At 52.4% G+C, this 25,703-nt stretch overlaps 3 protein-coding genes across 8 annotated transcripts; 2 read left to right on the top strand and 1 right to left on the bottom strand.

The window, feature by feature from the left end:
* The first annotated feature begins 423 nt into the window (after nt 1-423).
* Nucleotides 424-5,138, top strand: C9H1orf210 (chromosome 9 C1orf210 homolog). Of its 2 annotated transcripts, none has more exons than XM_048313562.1 (4): nt 424-691; nt 2,953-3,112; nt 3,733-3,879; nt 4,342-5,138. In XM_048313562.1, the coding sequence occupies exons 1-4, from the start codon at nt 602-604 to the stop codon at nt 4,689-4,691; spliced, it is 747 nt and encodes a 248-aa protein (XP_048169519.1). In that variant the 5' UTR covers nt 424-601; the 3' UTR covers nt 4,692-5,138. The 2 variants fall into 2 exon arrangements, with proteins under 2 accessions (XP_048169519.1, XP_048169518.1); XM_048313561.1 differs by having other exon boundaries at nt 2,605-3,112.
* Nucleotides 4,882-13,812, top strand: LOC125330129 (phosphoglucomutase, chloroplastic-like). Its single transcript, XM_048312992.1, has 3 exons — nt 4,882-5,035; nt 6,864-7,180; nt 13,134-13,812. Exons 1-3 carry the CDS (start codon nt 4,882-4,884, stop codon nt 13,206-13,208), a joined length of 546 nt encoding a protein of 181 aa, XP_048168949.1. The 3' UTR covers nt 13,209-13,812.
* A 2,219-nt stretch (nt 13,813-16,031) lies between these two features.
* Nucleotides 16,032-25,493, bottom strand: TMEM125 (transmembrane protein 125). 5 transcript variants are annotated; one of them, XM_048312890.1, is made up of 4 exons: nt 25,004-25,493; nt 24,201-24,300; nt 23,397-23,539; nt 16,032-19,582 (listed from the first exon to the last, which is right to left on the bottom strand). In XM_048312890.1, the coding sequence occupies exon 4, from the start codon at nt 19,274-19,276 to the stop codon at nt 18,614-18,616; it is 663 nt and encodes a 220-aa protein (XP_048168847.1). In that variant the 5' UTR covers nt 19,277-19,582; nt 23,397-23,539; nt 24,201-24,300; nt 25,004-25,493; the 3' UTR covers nt 16,032-18,613. The 5 variants fall into 5 exon arrangements, with proteins under 5 accessions (XP_048168847.1, XP_048168850.1, XP_048168846.1 ...); XM_048312893.1 differs by having other exon boundaries at nt 23,397-23,516; XM_048312889.1 differs by lacking the exon at nt 24,201-24,300.
* Nucleotides 25,494-25,703: the final 210 nt, after the last annotated feature.

The following is a 25,703-nucleotide window of genomic DNA, read 5'->3' as shown; positions in this document are numbered from 1 at the left end:
CCTGCTTTAAACACCTTTCTGCCGGAATCCCAGCAAGACTTCTATTTTCCTGTAGGACACTTTACTGCTGTCTCAGCCCCAGCCTCCCTGGCCGGGGCTGGCTGTGTACCCCTGCCCCAGGTCCGTGGACCAACACCTGGACCAGGCTCAGGCTGCTCTCCTCCAACGCGGCGTCTCAGGGCAGATGCCACGGGTGCCCCCTCTTCCTCCTCCTCTGGAGGCCCCCAGCACCTCCCAGTGTCCTGCTGCCACTGCGGCAGCCCCCATGGCACCCCACAGTGCGGCAGGCAGATGCTGGCTGTCCCCTGGTCACCGAGCACGGGCGGCCACACGGATGGGAGGTGATGGGGCGCGGCTGTTAATGTGTAACTGGCACCGCCCTTTCACCGGCCCGGGAGGAGCGGGGCCGGGGCGCCAGCGGGGCCGGGGCGGCGGCCAGGCTGGATCCCGGGCGCTGCCGTCTGCGGGGCCGGCGTGTGGGGACTCGGTGGAGGCCCAGAGCCGTGCGGCCGCGGCCACACCTCGCCCAGCACGGCCGGCTCTGCCGGCTTCCCAGCTTTCCCGAGACTTGTTTTTCTGGCCGGAAGTTTCCTGGAGCCAAATGGCTCCTACCTGCCGGCTCTGCTGGGTCTGCAGCCTCCTCTGCGTCTGGTCAGCGGTGATGGGACACCCCTGCAGCCTGGACCGCGAGGTAGGGGGACCGTGGGGGCTGCGGTGTGGTCAGCAGCTGGGGGTGGGCAGGGGCCCCCGCTCCTGGTCCTGCCAGCACAGCTGGGGTGTCCATAGGGCAGCAGGGCCTGGCAGGCAGCTTCTGCTCTGCACGGCTTAAGAGAAGATAGCGATGAAAACCCATGGGAGCTAGTGGAGTTAACTGGGAGATGTGCTGTGCCAGTGGCCAACAGCCACAGGGGCGGTTCACCCATGTCCAAAGCCTGGCTGTCCTGCTCCCAGCCCTGCAGCACTCCTGCTCACAGCCTTGGGCTGAACATGTCATCTTGTCCAGCCTGTTCACCAGAGCATAGCCTGGCAAGGCATTGTCTGATCCATGGCATTTCTGACTATGGGGGGTCTCTTGGCTGCAGCTGTAACACAGCTCCCCGTAAGAGGTGCATGGCAAGCAGCCATGAGATACATCCCTGAGGGCTCCCAGCCCCTCACTCCCTTCCCCAGTGCATGGTGATGCAGTGACTGGAGCCAGGGTGATGGCAAGGATGGGGCCAGGATCCCTGAGCGCCCAGCAGGGAGCAGGAAACACAACTAACCCACTGGCACAAGCACTGCAGCCAGCAGCTTGGCTGCATCAGGCAGGAGCTGAGAGAATGAAGGAAAAGTGGCTGTCATGGGCCACTGACCTTTCCACTGACCTCTCAGTTATTCCACCCAAAGGTTTGCAGTGTTTTCCAAAGCCTCCCTGAGCCCAGCTGTGTTTGAGCTGGAGACAAGACCCATGTGGTACCCCTGTGGCTTGGCCCCATTATAACCCAGTCCTCAGCATCCCAGGTTTTTAAGGGCATATCTGTTCCTCTACCAAGCAGGAACAGCAGGGTGTGATAGGAGATTTAGGTGGACAGGAGGATGAAAGGAGAGGTGAAAGAAATGGAAAGCCCAGCTAGCTGGAATGTAGCCAGACACAGAAACCCAGGAGTATGGACCACAGTAAACTTACAGCACAGCATCTGTGCTTGCAGGATCCAAACACAGCACTAAGCTGCTTGCCCAACCAAATTTAAATTGCTGACCTGTTCTCTGGCAGCTTCAGTTTGGATGTTTGACCCCCTCCCACTTAAAGCCCAGGCAGGAGCAACCCATGCTGGGGACTGCTCCCCAAAACTAGCTGAGTTGGGGCACCCTGTTTTACTGGTAAAACAAAAAAAAAAATCCATCCATTTGGGTTGACTGATCCTTCCATCCTTCACTGCTGGTCTTTTGGGATAGTGAACTGTCCTTGGTCTGTTTTGTTTCCTAGTACTGGTACAGCCAGCCAGCAGTAAGCCATAGCTACTGACTGTGTATCCTCAGGAACGTGGGGCAGATGGAAGCAGGGGTGCACTGTCCTGCGCAGGGCTCAGGGAGCTGCTCCTGACACGGGTGCCTGGTACAGGTGCCTATAGCTCTGCAGCCCAGTCAGCTTCCTGCCTGCCCTTGCATCAGGCAGGGCTCACCTGCTTCCCTGCTCCAGCTGGGAGGATGCCCCTGTGTCACACAAGAGCTCCCAGGGGGCTGGAGGTGTGGATCCGGGGGAGGAAAAGGAAGGCCCTCTGCACACTGACCCCATATGACAACTGCCCTGTAAGGAAGGACGGGGGGTGACAACCTGCTGCCTTCACACCCACCTCATCCGTTTGGGTTTTTCCCCCAACCCTGCATGCTCCTCCTTTACTGTTGCAGTGAACTGCTCTCAGTCCTGGGCTGTCCTGCTCATCTTTCTCTGTTTATCCTGGCCTACACCAATCTGGCAGCTCATGTGTTTTCTAAACTTGTGTGTGTCTTTGCTTTTTTTAAACTCTTCAAGGGTAATTAAAACATTTGAACCCTTGGGGAGTCTCTCTCTAGAGATGCTCCCCATCATGGATAGCCCATCTCAGACAGTAGCTCTTTTCCCAGGGATGGGCCAACTGCAGTGGGAAGAGCCTTCAGCATGCTCCCAGTTCCCTTCCAAGAAACATCACCAGTTTGGATCTCTCCTTCAACTCCTTGGTCATGCCCCATCATAGGACTCTCTTGAAGCATTTCCCTTCCCTGCACTCTCTCAACCTCTCCAGCAATGCGAAGCTCACGCTGAGCCCAGCAGTCTTCTCCAACCTCGGGGCTCTGCGTCTGCTGGACCTGAGCAGCTGTGGCATCACCTACATCCACATGGACACTTTCAAGGGCCTGGGAAACTTGCACACACTGCTTCTAAGAAACAACAGCTTGCAAGAGCTCGATGTCCCTTTCCTTTTGCCACTGAAGGCTCTTATCCACCTGGACCTGCAGCACAACGCGCTGGTCTCTGTGGACGCTTGGAGCCTGCAGCTGATGGAGACAGTCCCACAGGTCTGTCTGGAAGGGAACCCCTGGGTCTGCAACTGCAGCGCGCACCCTCTGCAGCAATGGCTGCAGCGCAGGCGAGGTGAGCGGAGGGGATGGAGGTGTCAGGCAGGGGGAACCCCGAGTCTACTTGCTCCCACCCCAGGGCAAGCTCTGGGATGGCTTTCCAGGGACCTGTCCTACCCTGTTGAGGGACAGCAAACCAAAATGTGATGTGTCTGTTCCTTGCTTGCAGTTCCACAGATACACCAAGGATTTCTAAGAATGTCAGCAGGATAATTTAGCCACTCTTCTGGGCAATGAGCTGCATGTACACTTTGGCCTCTAAATCCATCTTTATGTGTCTTTGTGGAGTAACCACATTTTCACTGCTGAGGGCTTGGCAGCTCCTTCTCTGGAGCCAGGTCAGGCTCCAACCATCTGAGCTCAGCTCCCAGTAAGAGCAGTGAGGTTTCTATAGGTATCCATGAATTTGTCCATATCCAGTTAAAAGGAGCCTGCCAATCGGAGTCATACATGGTTCCTTGGTCAGGGAATTTTCCCTTTGGTTGTTCCTACAATATGCTGAGGGCCAATGAGTCTGTAAGGCAGAGCCAGTCTTGCCACTCATCCCATCAATCCAGGAGCAAGTGGGGATCATCCCTAAACTGGAGAGGGGATGGGTGCAGACCCCCATCCCACCTTAGCGCATTTGTCTCCCAGCTGTGCAGGTGACCTGCGTGTCGCCCCTGGGGCTGAGGGGCCAGGAGATCGCAGCTCTGGATTCTCGGGACCTGGGCTGCCAGATTAAGCGTCGGTTTGCTCGTGGGCTCAGCACGGCACAGCAGATCACAGTGACCGAGAACAATAGTAAGTTGTGCAGATTCAGAGGTGTCCATAAGGTCTAGCACCTTCCTCTCCTCCATCATACTGGACAGGGCCGCAGATGGAGGCTCCCTGCTCTGCCCCACAGTCCCAGAGGCTCAGGCTGCTGGGCCACGCTGGTGCAGTGGCTTGGTGGGAGGGTGGCCGACACCTGGAGGTGTTTGCTGGCTTTGTGACAGGAAAATTAACAGGTGCCATGAAGCCACATGGAGCACAGGCTCCACAGTGATGGGCATCAGTACGGGGCAGCAGTACCAGGGATCTGTCAGGCAGTTTTGCCCCTAGTGTTCACACCCCCTTGGTAGCTGGGTCTTGTGAAGAGCATTCGTGTTGCTCCTAATGAAAGTGATCCAGTGCTGGCTGCACGCCGCAGGCAGGCAGAGGGCTGGAGGATGGGCAGCACTGTATGTGCCACAAGGCTGACCATGTGCCTTTCCTGTGCCACAGCCACTGCACTGCCTGCCAGGAAGGGGGGAAGGAGCTGGCCATACCTGGTGGGATTCCTAGTGACAGCGATTGGCATCTCCATCCTGATCGCGCTGGCTGCCAAGTGCAAGCTTGTCCACAAGAACTTCGCCAGCTACCGCCACCGGCCACTGCCCAAAATCAGCTCCATTGGAGGCAGCCCCATGGAGGATAGCAACAGCTGGGACAGGGGCTCCTTCGGGAGCCGTTCCATACCTGATGCCGCCGACCTGCAAGCTGAGGATGATGATGGCTTCATCGAGGACAACTACATCCAGCCCAGTGAGCAGCTGCCAGCAAAGGAGGAGCGAGAGTTGCATCATTCCAGCTGAGCTTACAAGAACTCAGCCACCACTGCTGCGGCCTCTTGCTGTCTCCCTAGTTCCACCCCTTTCCCACCTGCCCTTGGCTTTTCACCCCACATGTTTGGGACAGGAGGAAAGGAGCAGAGAGGAGGGGAGAGAGGGCTGGGCTGGGAATGGTGATGGAGGCTGAAGGCAGCTGGTCCCAGAGTGTCCCAGCATGACACCAGTAGGCTGCACTGTCACAGGGACACCAAAACAGCTGCTGCTTTCCCAGTCTTGCTCGGATGCTGAGGATGAAGGAGGTGGTGCCTATCGCACCCAGGGAGCCCAGTGCAACGGGAAGAGAAGCCTGCCCTGGTGCTGCCTGCGGGGTCTTGGGCACTGGCCCCACTGCCCCATGGCACCAGACCCAGCCCTGCTCAGTCCCTCAATGCATTGTCATTCTGAGGTGTGATTAAAGCATGATTTATCCCTGCCTCTGCCTGCAGTGGTTTGTTGGGACTCTCCCAGTGGCAGTGCTGGGAGGAGACCCCCAGCCCCACAACTGGGGTGTGGCTTTTTTTGCGTGGGCTTTCAAGGACCATAAATACATTCCTCTAAGTGTGGCAGTGAGAGGCTACGTCTGTAGCACAACGAGTGCTCTTGTCCAAACAAATATTTCACCTGCTGTGGTGCAGGCAGTCCTTGTGCATCATCAGTGTTTCTGTGCATGTTTCTCCAGTGCTGAGTCCCACCACAGCCCTTCTTTCATTTCTCTCTTGCCTCTTCAGGAAGACAAGCTAAAAGACACTTACCTTTGCCCTGTCAGCTCTGCAGAGCTGAGCGAACCTGTCAGTGGTGCCAGTTGCAGTGCCAGGCATGTGCGCTGGGGCGAGACGACCCTCTCTCCCAGCACCCATTACAGAGTCCCACATGCCTCTTTAACTGTGGAGTAGTGTGAATGTGATAATTTTTACATTCCTGTCATCTTTGTGGTACGATGAACAGCACGTGAGACACAGGTAACTGCAACTTATTTCTGCTGGAGTCGGTTCTGCCTTCATAGGTTACGCTGGAGTTAAAAGCAGGAAGCAGCAGTGGCATTCACCTTAAGTAAGTGATTCATAAGGCTGGTACCAACTGGTTGGGAAGATTTCCCAGGGCGCAGCCCAGTCGTTACCATCTCTGATAGCTTGGGAGTCTCTTCGTCATGCTCCAGAGCATGAGGTATCAACACAAGACAGCGTTTTTCAAAGCTCTGCCACACAGCTAATTCCCCCACCTCCTTCAAATCTCTATTTCACTGCTAACTGCCTTTCTCCACTCACTAAAACATTTACAGTGTATAAAAAAAGTAAATAATGCACATCAGAGGATGTAAACCAAAGGGGACAAATGGGTCAGGCACTGGATGAGTGATACAGGCCAGAGATCAAATGTGCCACTTGAAGCCATGAGCAGGAGGAAAACCTGCTGGCTTCTTTTGGTGGTCAGACAGCTTTTGCTCTTAAATGCCGTATTTCTAAACTGAGCTTTACGTCTTCAGTTACTGTCTCATTGTTTGCCTTCTGGGCTCATCAGCTACCCATGAAAATACATTATATACTGTAATTTTTGGAAATTTCTAATATCTTTTGGGTAAGAAATTTAAATCTGAGTGCTGGGAAAATGCATTTCAGTTATCTTTTGGAGGGTATTTTCTGGACTTTTCAACATGCTTTTCAATCACATGAATTTGTGCTAGATGCAGTCTTTTCTTTTTAGTCTTGGGGATGTCTTAAAAGAAATTAAAAATCCAAGTGGGAACGGCCTCAGGCTGGGCCAGGGGAGGGTTAGATTGGATCTCAGGGAAAGTGTCCGGTCCTGGCACAGTGGTGGAGTCCCCATCCCTGGAGAGATTTCAAAGCAAAGTGTGGATGTGGCCCTTGGAGACATGGGGCAGTGGTGGCCTTGGCAGTGCTGGGGAACGGTTTGACTTGAAAATCTTGAAGCTCTTTCCCAACCTAAACCTTTCCATAGTTCCGTGGCAGTGGCTGGGATCGAGCAGAGCACCAGGACACGGAGGTGCTCGGGGCTGTGGCAGGGCAGCATGGGCAGCACAGGGCAGGACGGGGCAGTGCCAGCAGGGCAAGGCAGAGCAGGCCAGGGCAGAGCAGCACACGGCTGCTGCCGCCTGCGGCCGCTGCGGGCCCGGCCGAGAGCGCGGGCGGTGCCTTTAAGGGGCGGGGGCGGCGGCGGGGCCGGGCGGCCGCGGTCGCCCCCCGGCTCCCGGAGCTCGCCCGGCGCCGGCCGTGGTGCGGATCGTGACCGTGCAGACGAAGCCCTACGGCGACCAGAAGCCGGGCAGCATTGGGCTGCGCAAGCGGGTGACGGTGTTCCAGAGCAATGCCAACTACAGCGAGAACTTCATCCAGAGCGCGCTGGCCACCGTGCCGCCCGCCGAGCGCCAGGACGCCACGCTCGAGGTGGGGGGCGACGGCCGCTTCTGCATGAAGGACGGCATCCAGCTCATCGCCCGCATCGCCGCCGCCACCGGGGTGAGCAGCGGGCGCTCCGCGGCTCCGGGATGCCCTCCCCGGCCGCCGGCAGCGGCGGCGGAAATCGCTGGCGCTCGGCGTGTCCGCGGCGGGGAAGGAGCGCGGCAGGGACAGATGAGCTGACGGGGCTGGCGGGGGACAGCTCGCGGTGCAGGTAGGAAAAGCCCCCCGGGAGCCTCTCCCTGCCTGCGGGAGCGAGTGGATATTGGCCAGGGCGGAGGGATGGAAGCAAACACGACTTTGCTCTACTTCCTTCTTCTTCCTTCTGGCTATCGCTGGGTTTTCCAGCTAAACCACAAAGCAAGGGCACAGCGTGGAGGCGGTGAGGTGTTGGGAGGGAGCAGCGCTCCCTTCCACAGCACTGGAATGCATCTCACTGCGGGGGGATTCCTCCGTGGGTTCGTCCTGCTCCTGTCACTTGGTAGCCCAAGGGAATCCCAGCAGGGAATGTGATGTTGGTCGGAAGAGGTGTGCTGAAGTCGAGTTTGCAAAGGGAGGCTTTTCCCTACATTTGCTCTTTTCCAAACGTAAAATATTCTCTTCCCCTGGGACACCACCAGTAGCAAACGTTCTTCCTCATGGACCATGAAGGAGAGAGGGGCTGAGGGTGCTTGGTGCTTAGGGTAGAACCTCAGAGTAAGCTATTTCAAATTCTGAGGTGCCCCAGTGCCTGTAAATATCTCACTTCTTTGGAAAAAAACAATGATAATTTGGGATTGCTGCCTTCTTAGGGCATAAAGGAGCAAATAACTGGTTTGGGATTTTTTAAAAGCCATGTAGAAATTTGTCTTTTGTGATGTGTGGCAGCTGTTCAACTTTGATTCCATCTGCCAGCATCCCTGGATGCTGTGTGCACCTTTGAAAGTGATGGATAGAGCAGCCTTCCCTGATGGAAAAGCAGCAGGCATTGGTTTATTAATTTGTTCTAGGAAGGGGTTGGAGTTGCAATATGCAGCATTCCTGAGTGCACACACAGCAGGATCCCTGTGGATCACTGTGAATAAGCAGCCTGGGAAACTTGTTCCCTGGGATGAAGTGTTAGTTTGTGCAGGTTTTTGGATGTGCACCCAGGGCCTGGTGGGATGTGGCAGCATTCCAGCGCCGAGTTCTCCATCGTTGACACTTCAGCTCCATCCCAGAAGCAGAGGCCTGGGGGTAAAGCCGTGCTGGGCTCTGATGAGGTGTTTTGGGAAGCGTGGAGGGCCGGGAATGTCTCGGATCCTCCCCTGGATCGTGCAGTCACTCACGTCCAGGCAGAGCTGAGCTCGCTGCCAGAGCTGCAGCAGCAGGTCCCAAGGGCTGCCCTTGCCAGCAGGAATTTGTCTTGGAGCATTTTGTCCACGGGAATTCCAAGTGCTAGGACAGAATTGGCTCTAAAGTCAGAAAATGTTCTGAAAAGGCAGGGAAAATGGGAGGTGGAGGAGAGAAAGGTGTGGAAGAAGATGTGGGTAGTAAATGAGCAGCAGGTAAAGCCTGGTGTCATAGGTTAGCAAGCATAGTCCCGGAAGGGATGTCCTTGCTAAGGGGTGCTTACAGTTTCCTCTGGGAACTGACAGAACCTATCAGCTGGCCAGTTTGAATATGGACAATTCTTTAAGCCACTTAAAGTTGTGAGCGCCTCTGTGATCCGCACTTAAGAACAGACAAACTCCCCCCCCAAGCTCTCTCTCGTTTCTGGTGCTGGGACAGGTGGCTGCGGGGCCCATGTGGGGGCCAGTGGGCCCGGCCAGGCCCTGCTTGGGCCAGGCCCTGCTTGGGCCAGGCCGGGCCGGGCCACGGCCATCCTGGAGCCGATGGACCTGTTCCAGCCGTGGAACCCCCCCCCACTGCCTTGCCGTGGGCAGCCGGAGCGGCTCGGCTCTCCCCCCTCTCCACTTCGATAAGAAAAATTCAACATTCCAGCTGCAAAGCTGCAAGGCCGAGGTGAGATTAACCCTTCTATTGCTGTGAAGAGCTGAAAACCTGAGGGAAGAGAGAGAGGAGATGCTTAAAGCTGAAATTCTGTTGTGAAGCTATGATATATCAGAGTATCCCGTTGTCATTTCATGAAGATATGGGGGGTGGAGTGTTCAACTCGTGAGCAAAAGCACCTGCACTGAGATAGGGAGATGTTGACACAGCTGTAATTTCATGAGAAGTTTGGACAGGGAGAGATGAACCAGATGAGGACTTTGGCTCCAAATGGGAAAGGAGAAAACCTCAGTTCCTAGAGATGCTCCCAGAGATAGTCTTAACGATGAAGATGAGGAAGACCCTTTGCTCCCAGGGAAGGAGAAGGGCCTCTGGTTTTGTTTCTGAATGGCTCAACCTTAAAATTGTACCCCAAGAAACTTCCAAGAGTGGACCCTCGAAAGCAGTTGCGGGGAAGCCAGTTGCTATCTGTGTGTGACCTTGAACAAGCTGCAAGTCGGGGGAAGGGACTCACATGCGAGCAGAGACTCCTCTTCCTAAATGGACTGAACAATATTTGGAAGTGGGCGGCTGTCTTGTTGTGATACTGTTTTCATAGCACGAGCAAGAAGAGACTTCTCTTTCTAAATGGACTGAACAAGGTTATTATGGCAGTGGTAAACAGACTGAACATCTGAAGGGTTGTCTTTTTACATTGTCAGTGGGAGAAGGGAGGAAGGTGGGGGGAGGAGGAGAGTTCTGAAGGTGGTATAATTTTTTTTTCCCCTTCTTTTAGGTCTGTTAATAAACTTTATATTCTTTCAAGTTTGGTGCCTGCTTTGCATTTCTCCTAAATCTTATCTCACAGAAGATACAGAATAATGAGTATTTTGGACCAAACCACTACACCTGGCTATGTAACCAGAGATCCAAGGGGTTGATCTACGGAGGGCAAAGCCCCTGGAAACTTGATTCCAGATATTTGCTACATTTTAGCAGTGCTGCCCTAAAGAAAGCAGTGCAAGAACTGCATTGCCAAAATCCCGAGTAGCAAAATCCTCTGGTCCCAAGAAATGAGGTGACTAAAACCAGAGGGTTTCTTTAGCAAATGCAAACCACTGGGTTTTAATAGATTTTGATGTGTTTGCCTTGTTTTGGAGTGCTTAAGGGATGCTTGGTTTGTGGGGTTTCTCTGTAATTGCAAGTATCAGTTCCCTGGTGGTTACCACAGTGTAGTTGAGTAAAAGTCTCTGAAAATCCTCTTTCTTCGTAGTAAATATGAAGTGACTGGAAGTTCCCTGTCCTTCAAAGAGAAGGATGGACAACTTCATTCCTGGTAAGAAAGTGCCCTGCAGAACAGGAACAGCACATGGAAAGTTGTTCCTGCAACTGTGGGTTTGTCCAAGTGCTGGGACTCTTGAACATCTCATGATTGCAGCCAAGTCTGGGGGAAAACTCAGTGGCCTCATCCTGAGAAAAGCTGAATAATGCCAAGAAAACTGCTGGAAAAGTGCATTTCTGGTCCTGGGGGTTACGATGTGATTGAGGAATGCTTTAAAATCACATGGTGTTAAGATCTGGTTGAATGGTGCTCTCCAGCCACGGGAGAGACCTGAGCACCACAGCTGATGATCTTTAGTTTTACAACATGAAAAGAAAGGATGCTAAAATGAGTTTGAATTTTGTCTCCACCTGGAATGGTTCATATGCTGCAACGAAGTATTTCTTTTTGACTAGCAACAACTCAGTTTGTAGTTGTGAGATTAAGGGGTGTTTATCTTATTTTTAAGTTTGCGTTTCTGTAAGTAAACTGAAATCGAGGTTATTTGCCAGTCCCATTGGACATCCAGTGTAGCCTACCAGCTTTGTTTTGGTCTGTGTGCCAGCTTTCCTTGACATTATTGCCACATGGTGAGTCTGACTCTTTAATGGCACAAATAAGATCTTCACAGGTCCTGTTGGAGCATCACTGAGCAGTAGAATCGTGGCCGGGCAATAATTTTATGTCAAAAATGACAGAAACTGTAAATCCAGGTGTGATCATAGAACCAGCCCCAGGCTGATTCAGTGACATTGTCACCTGCTGTTCTCCAAATTTACTGTGCCCTTGGTTCTGTGAAAAACGAGCTTCACTCTTTGTAAAATTTGAAGGAAAGTTTAATAAAAGGGACAATTAGGAGACAACAGCACAAAGGGTGTTACGGCCGGGTGCTTGGGCAGAGAGCCAAAGGCACAACTCTACATCCAAAAGATCGGCTTTAAAAGTCCACCGCTTATTTCCTATTCATCACCGTCATGCACCATTCATTAATTCTTTGGAGTTGCTGAGTGTCATCTTATCGGTCTTATCTTTTCCTTGGCTTCAATCCGTCTGGTTTCGGGTTCTTTTCTTCTGATAAGGTTTTCCAGGAATGTGAAGACCCCCCCCATCCTTGCCAAACTGGCCGCACAAACTGCAGCCATTCTACAGCATTACATTACAGAACCCAGGCAAAGCTTTTCTCACATTAAGGAACATGAAAAAAACAACATCGCAATCCATTCCTAACAATTCTGGAACGTGCAAAAAGCCAACATCACAATACCGTTCAGAACAGAGGGACCAGCGGTGATGCGGCCCGCCCGTGGAGGGACCCACGGTTATGCGCATGCGCAGGCGGAGTGATCCGCCAGGAGGGACTATTTGTGATGCGGTCCTGCCCGCGGAGGGATCACCCGTGATGCGTCCCCGCCCGCGCATGCGCAGTGATCCGCGCACCGCCGGCCATCTGCGCACGCGCAAGGATCCGCGCACGCGCAGCTGCCAAAACGAGCTTCACTGCAGAGTTTGAAGGAAAGTTGAAGAAAAGGGACCGTTTCATCAAAGTTTCATAAAATCAGGAGACAACAGCCAAAAGGGCGCTACGGCCGGGAGCTTCGGCAGAGAGACAAAGGCGCACCTTTACAGCCAAAAGATCACCTTTAACAGCGAGCTCCCCCCGCCAGCTCACAATCCCAGCCCGCCTTCCCGGGCAGGGTTTCTTTCGGACCGGGGCTGCATTTCCATCCCCCGCTCTGCGAGTCACCAGGTGCGCTAGGAACGAGCCGATCCCGCTCTCCGAGACACAAGGGCTTGCTCCAGGAGACCGTTCCTGTTCCTGTGTTCCAGCCACTCTGCTCTCCCCAAAACACCATTTCCTTGGAGCTCCTCTGAAACTGCATTTCCGTGGAGACCGAGGGCTCCAGAAGCTGCGGAGTCGTGCAATGGGGTTTTTTTGGGAAGGGACCTTAAGCTCTTGCAGTTCCACCTCTGTCATGAGAATTTCAGGGCTCTAAGACTCACAGAACGATTTGGGCTTGGAAGGACCTTAAAGCTCATCCAGTGCCAGCGCTGCCACGGGCAGGGACACCTCCCACTGTGCCGGGCTGCTCCCAGCCCCAGTGTCCAGCCTGGCCTGGAACATTCCAGGGGATCCAGGAGCAAATCCCCCCTCTCTGGGCAGACAGAATGAGCTAAACCTGGCTATTCCTGAGGGAGTGGTGGGAGCACAGCCGAGTGCTGCATCCCTGATTCCCACTGGGAATCTCCATGTCCTTCCTGCTGTGGTATCCAGGAGTTGCAGTCGGATTTTTGTGTTTTGTGCTGCATTCCCAGCACAGCAGAACCTGCCACCCTCGGAAACACTCTCTTTGTTTAAAAGCAGAGGCATCCAAGCTATTTTATATTTCCCAGCTTTCCAGGGTGGATTCATTCAAACCTGTTGTCAACAGAGCAGTCCCATGACACAGGCAAGGCTGGGCCCTATTTAAATTGCTGCTGACACTTTAGATATCCATAGCCTCATCCTGTAAGGTGGTTTTAAATTTGAATTTAGGCTTCATTCAGTATAAACTGTAGGCTCAATCCTTAGGGATATTTTGCTGTTAAGTTCAACAGTAGTTTTTAAGTATCAGCTGTCAGTGTATATGATGAATGTTTATCATTTAGTGATACAAGTACTGAACATTTTGCCTGCACAGCACATTGGGTAAGAGTTTTCCAATAAAGAGAACTCTCTTTCACCTCTGCTTTCTCTTGTGCCAGGTCTCTCAGCACGTGATGCCCCTCAAGGAGCAGGAAGAGTGGATTTACAGCTGTGTGCACTCCCTTGTATGTTAAACCTCCCAGTGCCAGGCTTGGGAGCAGCCACACTGAACCAGGAACGGCTTTAGGCAGCTTTTAGGCAATTTATAGTCTTGTCCTTCTCAAACAGCTGGCATACCTTTATACTTGTTGATGATCTTGGCACGAAAACACTGAGGCACAATAAAAATTAGTGCTGTTCAGTAATCCAGCTGTAATAGAACTGTGCTTCATAAAGGCTGCTCTCCCTAGATCTGCTCTTGTTTTCCATACCATGGGTTGTGGTTCCATCGCAGGCTGGAACTGCCTCACTGAGGAAAAACTTTGTTGAATGGGTTCCTAATTAAACATTCTTGTGGTTTGGATGTGAGAAGTGTAAAGGGGTGAGGCTCATTTTATTTTGTCACCTGATAAAGGATTTGCTTCTTTCCCTTTTTTTTTGTCATTTGCTGATAATCCTCATCTTCCCCTTGTTCTGTAATTACTGCCTGATTTTATAGTCTTTTATATAAAATAAAGTCTGCCTTTTCATATGCAATAAGGAAATAACATCATTTGAGAAAAATGGAGGTTTGTCTTGGGCTCTTGACTGTTAACAGCAATTAATTCTTCCCAGGTGGCTGAAATAAGAAGACTGAAGTGCCCCAAGTTTAGGCTGCAACAGCAGTGAAAACCAGCTTTGAGGTACTAAAACCATTCAGCTTATTCTATTTTTCTGGTTTCTCTGAATATCTGTTAATGTGGAAAAAAATGATGACCCTGGCCCCTGGATGCTTAAAAAGTTGTTTGAGTTTAAAATAGCCATTAAATGTATGTGACCTCATGTGTGAGGGCAGCAAGTAGTGTTGCAAAGCTATTTTCATCTGCCCTAACTCCTGCTCTCTGCTGTTCCTCTGCTGTAATCTTACACTGGGCAAGAAAATGCCAGTGGCAAAATGAGAGCTGGGCTCTGATTTACACACTGCAGCCATTGGTGCTGGGGCAGGATTCCTGGTGAGCTTCTAGCTTTCCATATTTTTTCCTTAGCGAGTACCACAGGTATTGTTTTCATTTTCAGAACAGTCTAAAAGAAGTGGAGGCCCCAAAACATATTTGGTGATTTTTAGCTGTGACTAAGCTCTGCCAGTGCTGCCTCAGGCAAGGTGTGGGTAAATCAGAAATTCCCAGCTCCTTGCCTAAGAAGGAGTCGGGAAATAATGAGACACTCCGTGTGGAATAGACACTACAAACTGAGCAGTGCATTATTTACGTTTCTTTTGTTTGTAAAATCAGCCTTTTTAGATGTGGCAGGAATTCATATGATGCAACTCTCTCTGCCTTTTAGGAAAGGAATGGTTAAAGCTGAGAGGAGGGCTTAGCTGAGAAATCGCTGCACGTGAAAGAGTTGGGTTTGCTGCAGGTAAAAAACATGGCACAGCAATACATAGAGAACCTCCTTTATTTTCTGATCCTGCTGCTGCTAGGAAGGGTTTCATGATGCAGTTTTTTAAGCGGGGACTTAGTAGGTAAACTCTCCATAGCAGGTTCTACCTTTCCTGCCCTGGAGGAGGTGAGATTAGAGATCTTGGTTGTATGTGCAGAGTCTTTTCCATTTTGCTCCAAATCCAGGTATCACCAAGACAGAAAAATTCCAGCTTCTCTTTTTAAGGATGAACAGAGGTAGCAGCTTATTTTCTTGGAGGGGAGACATTTAGGAGAAAAAATATCTGTAAGAGGTAATTTGAATTTCTGGAATGTTACCATTCTTTTGAGAACTAGAGCTATGCCAAAACTCAGCTTCTTCAAGGCGCTGCTAATGCTGACCTTCCCTGACCCCGCTACTGGAGCACTGGGGGGCTCCTGCTTGTGTGGGGTGGTCACTTGAGGTCAGGGCCTGTCTGTAAGGCCTGTGGGGACATCCTGCTGGTGGCCATAGGGACAGGAGCACCAGGGGCAGCTGGTGTGGCTCAGTCTGGAGCAAAGGAGGCTCCAGGGGGACCTTGTGGCTCTGCACAACTCCCTGACAGGAGGGGGCAGCCGGGGGGGTCGGGCTCTGCTCGCAGGGAACAGGGACAGGAGGAGAGCCCAGGCTTATTCGTCCAGGATGTTACCAGTCCCTCAGCGCTCTGGCTGGATGGCTTGTCTACTTTGACCCTGCTGATAGGCCCACCCATATATTTTTTAACCAAGCAGACATGGCAGGTTTTCTTGTGTGTGTGTGTCTGTGTCTGTGTGTATTTTTCTGCTCCCTCTCTCAGGCAGCTGCAGTGTAAGTGGGGTGAAACCTGGCAACTCATGTTTGGGGGGAAATACATCTGGCAGGCAGAGCTGGGAATACAAGGGGTCAGAGCAGAAAAGGAGGATCCTTCTCCAGGTGTCCACCCAGGAAGCTGCCGTGCTGTCAGGTTTTTGCAGGCGGGGCTGAGGCTGGCCAGGACCAGGAGCAGGCATGCAGGCAGACTGGTTCCAGGCTCGTGTCAGGCAGCAGCTGCTGCCACGAGGCTCAGCCCTGCCACAGGGTGAAACAGCTTCTCTGTAAACAAACCAGCCAGCACTGACATATTCAGGAGGCTTTGTGTGCTCCATGTGAACATATTTCAGGGGCACGGCCAGGTCTCAGGTTCACAGAGCAGTGGTAAGGGGATCTGGATATGTCAGGGTTCTTAAGCAGAGGGAGATTAACATGCAGCTGAAGGTGGGAGTTGTGTATCAGGAAAGAAGTACATGCATTTTTGGGGCTGTGGTGGCATTGTCACACTAATTGGTGATCTGAAACCACAGCCATACAAGGGACCCTGGGCTCTTGGGATTACTCTGCAAAGCCCTGACACCTCCCGCTCTGCAGAGAGGCCTGCGCTCAAGTATCAGCCTTCAACACAATCAGCTTCTCTAACACTTTATTATGTGTTCCCACACACAACACAGGAGCCAAGAAACAAACCAGCACCTGTGCTGCAGAGGGGAGTCAGTGATTGGGCAGCACAGGCTGTCCCTCTGGGCAGCTGGACACCCAGCCACCATCTTCAGGCACAGCCTGTTCTCAGCCATTATCTCCTTGGGTTGCTGTTGTGGCCCACAGTCAGTCACCCTTTTCTGGCACAATTCACAGGCACTTGGGGCACATTTTGAAGGGGCTATGGGGGGGACAGGATTCACATTGACATGTAGGCAGCACAGAGCTGCAAGCTGGGCACAGTCAGGCCTCTTCACAGAAATGCCCAGATGTGCAAAACAGCTGGTGTGCAGGCAGCTGTGGCCCGTCAGCACGTGCGGGCTGGGGGAGCTGGCAGTCGCTGCTGGAGCACTGGTGCTGGCAGAGGGGGTGCAGCCTGGCATAAGTGCACATGCACTGACACAGACGTGCAGAGCAGCAGCAATGGTGATGGTGCAAAACCATTCAGCTCTAGCCTGTCCCCTCCTGCGTAGGCACAGGGGTCCCTGGTGGACCTGGGACCAAACAGCCCAGAGGGGAAGAACAGCTCAGCTTTGAAGAGATTTAGTACAGGAGGATCTCAGCTCACCACCACTGTCTGAGCTCTTGGGCAGATTAAGGGAGGAGATGCAGAGAGAAGAGGAAACAGCAGTTTAATAAAATCTACAGATGATGTGAAAGTGGCAGAGGAAAATGTAGAAATAAGAGATACAGAGAGAAAAGCCCAAATAATTTACCTGTACATTGGGGGAAACAATCCAAGGCTTCAGGCAAAGGAAAGTTGGCAGGAGCAGGGCAAGAGCAGGTGAATACAGGTGTGGTCTCATGAGATCCCACTGCATTGAGGATCGTTGGTGTGGAGCTGTGAAGGGATGAAGCCCTCACTGTCCAGCATGTACCTGGGGGGACTCACTGATGGTGAACTCTGCCTCCAGGTGTAACACAGAAAGTGATTTGTGCTGTTAGTAAGGGAATCAGCTACCATCCTCTTCCAAAAGAATTTCATACCAGGCTCCAAAAAATAATAGCTCAGTCTCGTTCCGTTGCAGAGGAAACTTGGCAAATAATGAGCAAAACCAACATCTGGGGCAGAGCAGCTCAGGTGAGGGAGAAATGGGAGGAGACAGGAAGATGAAGAATCACAGAATCACAGAATAGTCTGAGCTGGAAGATGCCCAGAAGGAACATAGAGTCCAACTCTTAAGGGAATGGCCCACATGGGGTTCAAACCCATGACCATGGTGGTAGCACCTTGCTCTGACCAACTGGGCTAAGAGGAAGAGAAGGTCATGCCACAAGCATCTTCAGCAGGAGGTTGGGATCTATGTCTATGGAAAGGACAGTGAAAGGGTTAATGGGTCTAGGAAGGAAATGAGAATTTTGACAGGTAAATTAGCCTTAAGTCACGGGAAAAGTTCCTGGGGTTAATTGTTAGTCTGCCTCTGGGAGAGAGACCTTGGTGATAAAAACAAGACACCTCGTAGAGATAAAACACAAAAAAAGCTCCAGGTAAGGTCCAGGTGACAGTAGAAGAACTTTTCTGCCCTGCAGCAGCTGCAGCGCTTGGGAGACAGAAACAGCATGGGAACAAGCAGGGACTGGGATGAGCTGCAGGGCTCCTGGCAGCAGAGGTGCCTCTGCTTGGGAAACTCCTGTGGGAGGGCATGGCGCTCCCCGGTTGCAGAGAGCAGCCCCAGCCCCAACATTTGGGCATCCCATCACCATCCCCCAGCAACTGCACTTTGCTGTTTGTGGCTCATGTAGCTGGAGCACTCTGGCATGATAACAGAGCCCCAACACTCAGTCCAGCACAGATAACCCATCAGGGCCTTGATGCCAGCACCCCTTGATCACCCCTTTGATAAACCACAGGTAGTGATGGGCTGCAGAAATGTAACACTGGAACAGATCCTGGCATTGCAAACACAAACAGCATTTCATGTGAGGTCCAGCCATGCTGCAGCTCTGCCATATGCTATCCCATGCAAATCCCACACTCAATCCCACAGACACACAGGTGATTTCTTGGGAGCAGCTCCTGCAGCCATACCTCCCACCAGGCTCCCTTATGCCTGCTGACACACAGAATATTTCCTGCCATTCACAAGCTGCTAGAGGCTCTACTTCACTCAGGAGCTGGAAGCTCTGCACAGAGCACAGGTTGGTTTTATACCACCCACAATCACAGCCTCTCCTGCCAGGAGAATGTGTGACACAGTTCCAGGAACTGCAGGAACCAAGCAAGTACTGGGGTCCCCAGGGGTACAGGACAGGCTCACCTTCGCTCTGTAACATGGGTCACAGCTGGGCAGGCAGCAGCTCCCACAGAAGGCTTTGTGAAGATAAAATGCCAGCCAGGTCAGAGCCCGTCCAAGCACCCCAAGTCTCTGCTGTGCCACCAGCCTGGGGTAAAGCAAATGCCAGTCATCTCCAACAGGAACACGGGGCACACTGCAGCTCTCGCCCTTCCTTGGGAAAGGCCATCACTGACAGGTTGTATCCGCTAAGGCTCATGCAGAGGTGTCCTGGGTCAGATCAGGTTGGCCATGCTGGAAGTGGGAGGAAGCCGCCTGTTCCCAGCGAGGCGGCCGGAGATGGTGAAGATGCGGATCTCTCCGGTCTCCAGGCTCCGAGGGGCAGCCCGGCGGCAGGAGGTGCACAGCAGGTATAGCAGCAGGCAGAGGAGGATGGCACTGCCAGCAGTCAGGAGGATAACCCCGCTGGTGAACATGCTGGCCAGCGGCCGTGCGGGGCTGAGCTGCATGGTGGTGGTGGAGAGGATGGTGAGCACCACCCCGCAGACCAGCAGCACCAGGGCGCTCAGCAGCAGCACCAGGCAGTCCGAGAAGCCCCCACTCTTCAGGAGCTCGATCTGATCCCGGCTGCGGATGCAGTTCATGTCCTGGATTGCAGAGCTCAGCAGCTGCTTCAGCAGCACGAGCAGGGCCAGGAGGCAGAGTGTGGTGCCCACGGCGAGCCGCCACTCTCCAGACCGGCTGCTAGTGCTGTACAGCAGGATGATGCCCCCAATCCCGCAGGCCAGGATCAGCACCACAGCCATGCCATAGCACAGGATGGACTTTTTGGGATCCTGGAACCACCAGAGCTCCACATGCTCTTCCAAGATATTCCTCTGGATATGGTCCACATCTGCAGGGGTGCGGGGGCTGCTCAGCTCTGCCAGCTCTGGCATGATGGGCAGCTGGGTGAGGAGGGCACAGTGGTGGTACAGATGAATTTACACCCTTACAGCAAATGGAGGGTCAAGGCAGCAGCGATGGTGAAGGCAGCTGCATTTCTCCAGCAGTGATGTCTCTGTCTCATTGTTTGGATCCTGATGGAGTTTCCTTCTGCAGTGGTGGCACCTGGAGAGCTATGGTCTATGTGCTGGGGTTGAGCCCACCACCCAGGCTGGGCTGTGAAGCATGATGGAGCATTCCCAGAGCAGCACCATAGGGGAACAACCAGGGCTGTGTCCTTCCTTTCCTGTGTCTTTCATCTGAAATAGTCAAGAAGAGAAGATATCATTAAACAGAGACCCTGCTCCCCTGTACCAAATAATGCCCTGCCAAACCCTGGGCCGTGGTTGCTCCAGGCTGGCCTGCAGACCTTACTGCACTTTCCTCACAAAAGCCGCGTGTGCTGGAGAACAAATCAGCCACTCGTCTTCCCGGGAGACCTCCACGTGCTGTGGGGAACCCCGGCCTGCCCCAAGGGTGAGTCTCCTTTCTCCCCAAAGCTGTGTGCCCCGCTCAGAGGCTGCTGGCACATTGCTGCCCGCAGGACTCTGCCTGCAGCTGGTGCTGGCAGCAGGGCAGGGATGAAGCAGAGGCAGGTCCCTCCTGGGATAAAGCCCCATTCACAGCTCTAGCTTCACATGCTCCCTCATCAGCATCAGCCTCTTGTCACCAACTGGCTCTGCTGCCCTGAACGGGAGGTGGGGGTCAGGACCAGGGTTTAACCCTTCCACTCCAGTGGCTGAGAAGAGTGAGAGCTGCCATAATTGCATGTTCTCAGCCCTGTCCCTATCCCTGCCCTGCCAGTGGTTTCCCCACACAAGTCCCCTACAGAAATATGGTAGCTACATCTCCAGTGGTCTCAGCACTTCCTTGGAAAGAGCCTTCAGACAGCTGGCACCCTGAGATTTTGCTCTCCTCATTGCTGGTCTGTGAAGCACTTTGCCACTGGAGGGGAGCATGGGAAGGGCAGTGGTGGCTCCGAGGTGCTGTGCCTTGCTGGGCTCCCTTGGGCACAGCACCTTGTATGAGCTCACAGCCTGTGGTTCCCAGGCTTGTGTCCCCACTATCCTGGCCCCCCTCAATGCTTCTTTGGGTACAAACTACTTGCATTTCTCTCATATAATGTTCCTCCCTGGCATGTGAGTGCTCCAGCCACTCCCACAGCACCACAGAGACCTTCCAGAACAGCTAGTACCCAAACCAAGGAGAGGTGTTGGGGAGGACAGCACGGTAACGTGTCAGGTATGGCTGAGCCCGGGAGACATGGGGCAGACCCTGGAGACCCAAGACCTCCTACTCATGGATAACGCACCCTTGACCACCACAGGCACACACATGAACTGCTCTGAGTCCTGCAGGAGCCCATGTCAGGGACAGGAACTGACGCAGGTCCCTTGTGTCAGAGCTGTGTCACTTCTCCTGGGTGGGGGGACGGCCACCCTGCCTGCTAGAAATGGCTCTCAGGAGCCCATCAGCCCATGTCAAACACACTCTGTTTGTACCCTGCTCTGCTCGGCGCTGGACTCGGGGCTCATTACACACAGGCAGGGACAATTTATGACCTCCACACGTGGCAGCTCTGCACACACCAGGGATCTTTCCTCCCATCGCTCTCCCTGTCTCTGCTCTCCACAGACTGCATCCCCTTATGGCAATGCCTTTGCTGCCAGCAAACACCTCATAACCCCCTCCATCAGGGCCCAGCCAGCATGGGGCGGGGGGAGAGGGAGGACAATTGTGTGGGGAGTGCCCGAACCAGACAGCGCCTGACAGTGTCAGGCCAAGCTCCTCCTGAGTCACTCCCCGGCTGTGATGGAGCATGAGGTCACTTTGGACGTGGCTCGGAGCCTGCTGCCAGCGGCAGCACGTGTCCAGGAAGTCTGTGACCACGGCGGGTTTGCAGGCCCGGGAGCCACCCGCCCTGGGAGCCGCACAGGGCTACTCCTGCCCGGCTGCTGCTGCTGCTGCTTGGAGTGCCCGGGCAGCGATGGGCTGCGGCACAGAAACCCGGGCTCCAGAGGGGGGACCCTGGCTGGGAGGCCCGTGGGACACCTACAGCTCCTGGCTAGAGCCAGAACAATCAGAAAGCATAAATTAGAGAGAGAAAAGAGCTGTGGTTGAGCATGTTGGTTTGTGCCTGCTGGGACACACTTTGATTTTGCATTGGACAGCAGATACCTTGTGCTGTCCGCGTGTGCCCAGGACACGAGTCCCCAGGAAGGCGAGGATGTCACGGAGCACTATTAAAGTAGAGAGGGGTGACGAGACATTGAGTCTGGAGTTGTTTCCTCAGCCCATGCAAATCAGCTTGGTGCTAAACACTGCTCCCTCCTGCCTTTCCTTCTCCAAGCACAGAGGGGCCTTATCTCCTCCTTACCGGGTGAGTCTAGTAGATAGCAGGCTTGTAGATTAGATTGAGATTTTGGACTAAGGGAACATAAAGCCTGGAGAAGTGCAAAGTCTGTGTCCTTCTGCTGCTTGACCCAAATTATGCACACAAGTTGCAAGTCAAACAGTAAACGAAAAGATCTCAACGGCATAAACCACAAGGAGGGAAAATGTGATCAAAAACCAAGCCACAGCACTGCATTCTCATGTTACTTTTTAAAATTTAACCATTTTAGTTTTTTATTTACTCAGAAGAAGGACAGGGAGCAAAAGAAAACCTTAGGAGCATCTGGCCAAGGAACAAAATTAGGTATCACCTCTACAAGTATGTATTTCCCAGCGTTATATTAACCTCTGTTAAACAAATTATTTGGAGAGTTTCCCACAGTTACATTAACCTCTATTAAACAAATTATTTGCAGAGGCAAAGGTTTCCACTGAAGTGTGCTTTCATGTTTCCTTGTGTCTGTTTGAAAATGTTCTGGGAATATAACCTTTGCTCTAAAACCATCCACACTTGCTTCTCTAGACCATGAGGGTTTGTGCTGCTAATAACAGTATTTTTACTCCTAGAATCACAGAATAATTAAGGTGGGATGGGACCTATTGAAGTTACCTGCTTAAAGCAGAGTTCACCTAAAAGTCAGACTGAGCAGGTCAGGGCCCCATTCATTTAGGTGCCGATGGCAGATCCACAGCCCCTCAGGGATCATTCCAGAGTTAAATCACCCTCACCATGAAAACATTCCTCCTTAAATCTAGTTACAGTTTCTCATTCTTCTGAAGAAGGTGGTTGCCTTCCACCGTCTTCAGAAAACTCTGTCTTTATATGTTAAACCAAAGCAGACCTACCCTGAGCTGTCACCCACCACTCCTTGGAGAAGGGATGAACCTAGATCTCACAGCACCTTTGCTGATCTGCTTTCTTGGCATCATGCAGCACATTGGTTTGCACAGATCAGACTGAGAGAAAGGAAGAATACAGATGCCTGCTCTGCCATGAGGGAGGACATCCATCCAAAGCTGTTGTCCCTTCCATTGGTGTTCTTTGGGCTACCTGGTCTCCCTGGTCTGGTACAGACCATAACAAGCCAGTTGGCCCATCAGATTGGTGTATTTGATAGTGTGGATCACAGGTCATTAATCTCTACATTTACTCACTACTGAAGCCAGCACCTTCTGTGCTGCCATGTCTGTACGCAAGAGAAAAAGGAGGCGAGGACTGGCCCAGCCACACAGTGCTCTAAGTCCAGAGGGCACATTTCAGGAAAAAATAATATGCTGTCCTTCCCCACTGCTGGCTGGCAGCTGTGGAGGAAGAACAGGAAAGCACTGGGAATGCAGGAAAACAAAAATATTCATGTTTTTCCTTTTTCATTGTGGTTTTTTTTTTCCCCTACTCTGGCAATTTTTAACTGGAAATTGAGGGTCATCATCAATGTGCTTCTGGCCACTCTTGGCTGCAGGTGTGGAATATATACACTGGCTGATCGCCTCAGAATGACACATGCATATATTTATTTACCAATGAACTTTTAGTGCCTGACTGTGTGATATCTGACAGACAGACCATGGACTGTATGTGAATTAAGACTTATTTCAGAGCCACATACAATTCAGCTCTTGAAATATTCCTCACTTCCCTCCTCTCCTCAAACCCAGGGTACCCCTTGAAACAGCGCTTACCCACAGAGTTCAGGAGGGGAAGTCTGGGGATGAGGCAGGCTCCTGCAGTACTTCCTTGTATTTCCAGCCTTGGAAGGGTTTTATGCAGCTTTTATGTGGACTTCGTGAGCATCACGGAGACTGAAAGAGTCCAACAAGATTTGCTGTAAAATAACAATACATAAAATGATTTACAGGAGCAACGTGGATGAGAGCCAACAGAGCTTCACAACCTCAAACAAATCCAAGCCATCTCAGACCCCTGCTTTCCCAGTCTATCACAGCTTATTTGCTTCTTGGCCTTGTCCGGCCATAGACTGTTTGGACTTGCCACCACTCTGTGCCTCACAAAAATCTTTAGTCCAGAATAGGCATAAACATTTTCCCATAAATTCATGTAATTTTTTCAACTTCCAATGCTTTAGGAAGCATTTCTTTACCAAGAGAGTCAGCCCTGAACTGTTACGTCCCTTCCAACTGAAACAGTACATTCTATTCTGTCTATTGTATTCTAGTCTATTGTATTCTGTCTATTCGATTGTATTTCAATAGAAAAGGACCTAAAGAGGTCATCTAGTCCAACTGCCTGAACAATCAGGGCTGAACAAGTTCAAGAATGTTTTTTAGGGCATTGCCCAGAAGCCTCTTCAATACTGATCAGCTTGGGGTATCAACCAATTCTCTAGGAAGTGTGTTGCAGTGTTTGACCACCTTCTCAGTGAAGAAATGCTTCCTAAGCATATTTGATTCTAACTCCCTATAGGCTCAAAGAGAATGAAGCTCATGTATCTTGTTTTATGCCTGAATCACTGCCAATGTACAAACCAGAAGCTCTGAATGTCATGGTGTTCAAGGCCTGTCTGTGCCCCTGGGAGCATGTGGGAAGGTTTCTTCTCCGAGAACTCAGGACTGGGGATAGAGGAACCTGCAATGGGAGTAATGGGGCTTTTATGTGGCATCTATCTGTCTCACCCAAAATCCTAGCAGGAGATCCACACTCCTTTGCCTGCCACGCCAACCACCGATTCCCAATGCTCCTCTCCTGGGCTGCTCAAAATCCATGCAAACCTGTGCAGTTTAATCTGCACCTCTGGGGAGAGCCCACCCTCTCTCCCCAGACAGATGGATAATGCTTTCCCAGAAGTGAGCATCTGTCCCACCAGTGCTCCTGCCATGAGACACCATTTGGGAAACCCCAGGGAAGCCCTGGATGATGGTGGACTGTCCTTTCTTTTCCCCAAGCCCAGGGGCTCTGGGGTTAAGGATGGTGGAGGGCTTGTTGTAGCAGGGTCAGTGTGCAGCTGCCTTTCACACAGATCTAGACAGTTTTGGCACGCTCCATTGTAAAATGCCATGTTCCCTTTCCTCTCTGTATGCACAACAGGTATCCATTATCCTGACCCCGCAGAGCCTGTCCTGATGCACCTCTGCCAAGGGTGGCCTGGGAATTCCAAGGGAACAAAAAACTCCCAAGCCTTACGTGCTGAGAGGAAACAGCGGTGCAAGGAATGAATTGGAGTCAAGAAGCAGGGTCTCTTAAGAAATAAGTCTGAAGCAGCCTCAAACCTGTCAGCAGCTGCTGCTGAAGCTCCTTCCCGCACAGCTCCCAGGGAGGAGGGATCACTCACCTGCGGAAGACACTGCCCGTATGCGACAACCCAGCGCACTTCCCTGCTCCTGGCCGGCAGCAATGGTTTTTCCTGGTTTTCCTTCCACTGGATCCAGCTAACGAGGGAGCCCACGGGGAAAATCTCTTCCCTTCCTCCTGCAAGTGCCTGCCAAGACCCAGGTGAGGCTCCCCTTCCTGGTGCCGCGGCAGCACCGAGGTCCGGCTGCAGCCGTCACCTCCTGCCCGGGCAGGTGCATTCCCCAGCTGGGTGGCGTCTCAGCAAACCTGCTGCTGCTCTTGGAGACGCTCCAGAGCCGCGCCGGTGTGCAGGTGCTACCCCTCCCTCCCTCCTCGGGCAGCATCTGGCCTCTGGCCACACACCGATCCTGGAAGGTGGCTCATTTCCTCCCAGCTGGAGGTGAAGGGGTGCCAGAGCCAGGGAGCAGCTCCCAGGCAGCAGGGTGAGAAGAAGCCTGCAGCCAGGCTGGCAGTGCTAGGAGACATTTGATACATTCAACAAATATTTAGTATTAAATAAAGTAGCTCCTGCCCTACTGTATAGGTTAGGGCCATCCAGTCATATTGGGGCTTGATCTTTCTACGGCAGTAGTTCAGGCAGGCACTCAGGTCAGGGAAGATGTCATTGTGATGCTATCTTCCCATCAAAAGAGAGCTACAGAAGCCCCCTCGCTGGGAGACAGCAGCACCAGCAGAGTTTA

Source organism: Corvus hawaiiensis, chromosome 9 (genome assembly GCF_020740725.1).
Source record: "Corvus hawaiiensis isolate bCorHaw1 chromosome 9, bCorHaw1.pri.cur, whole genome shotgun sequence".
Classification (NCBI taxonomy): Eukaryota; Metazoa; Chordata; class Aves; order Passeriformes; family Corvidae; genus Corvus; species Corvus hawaiiensis.
Note: the sequence above shows the minus strand (reverse complement) of the source record. Positions and strands in the feature narration are given on the sequence as shown.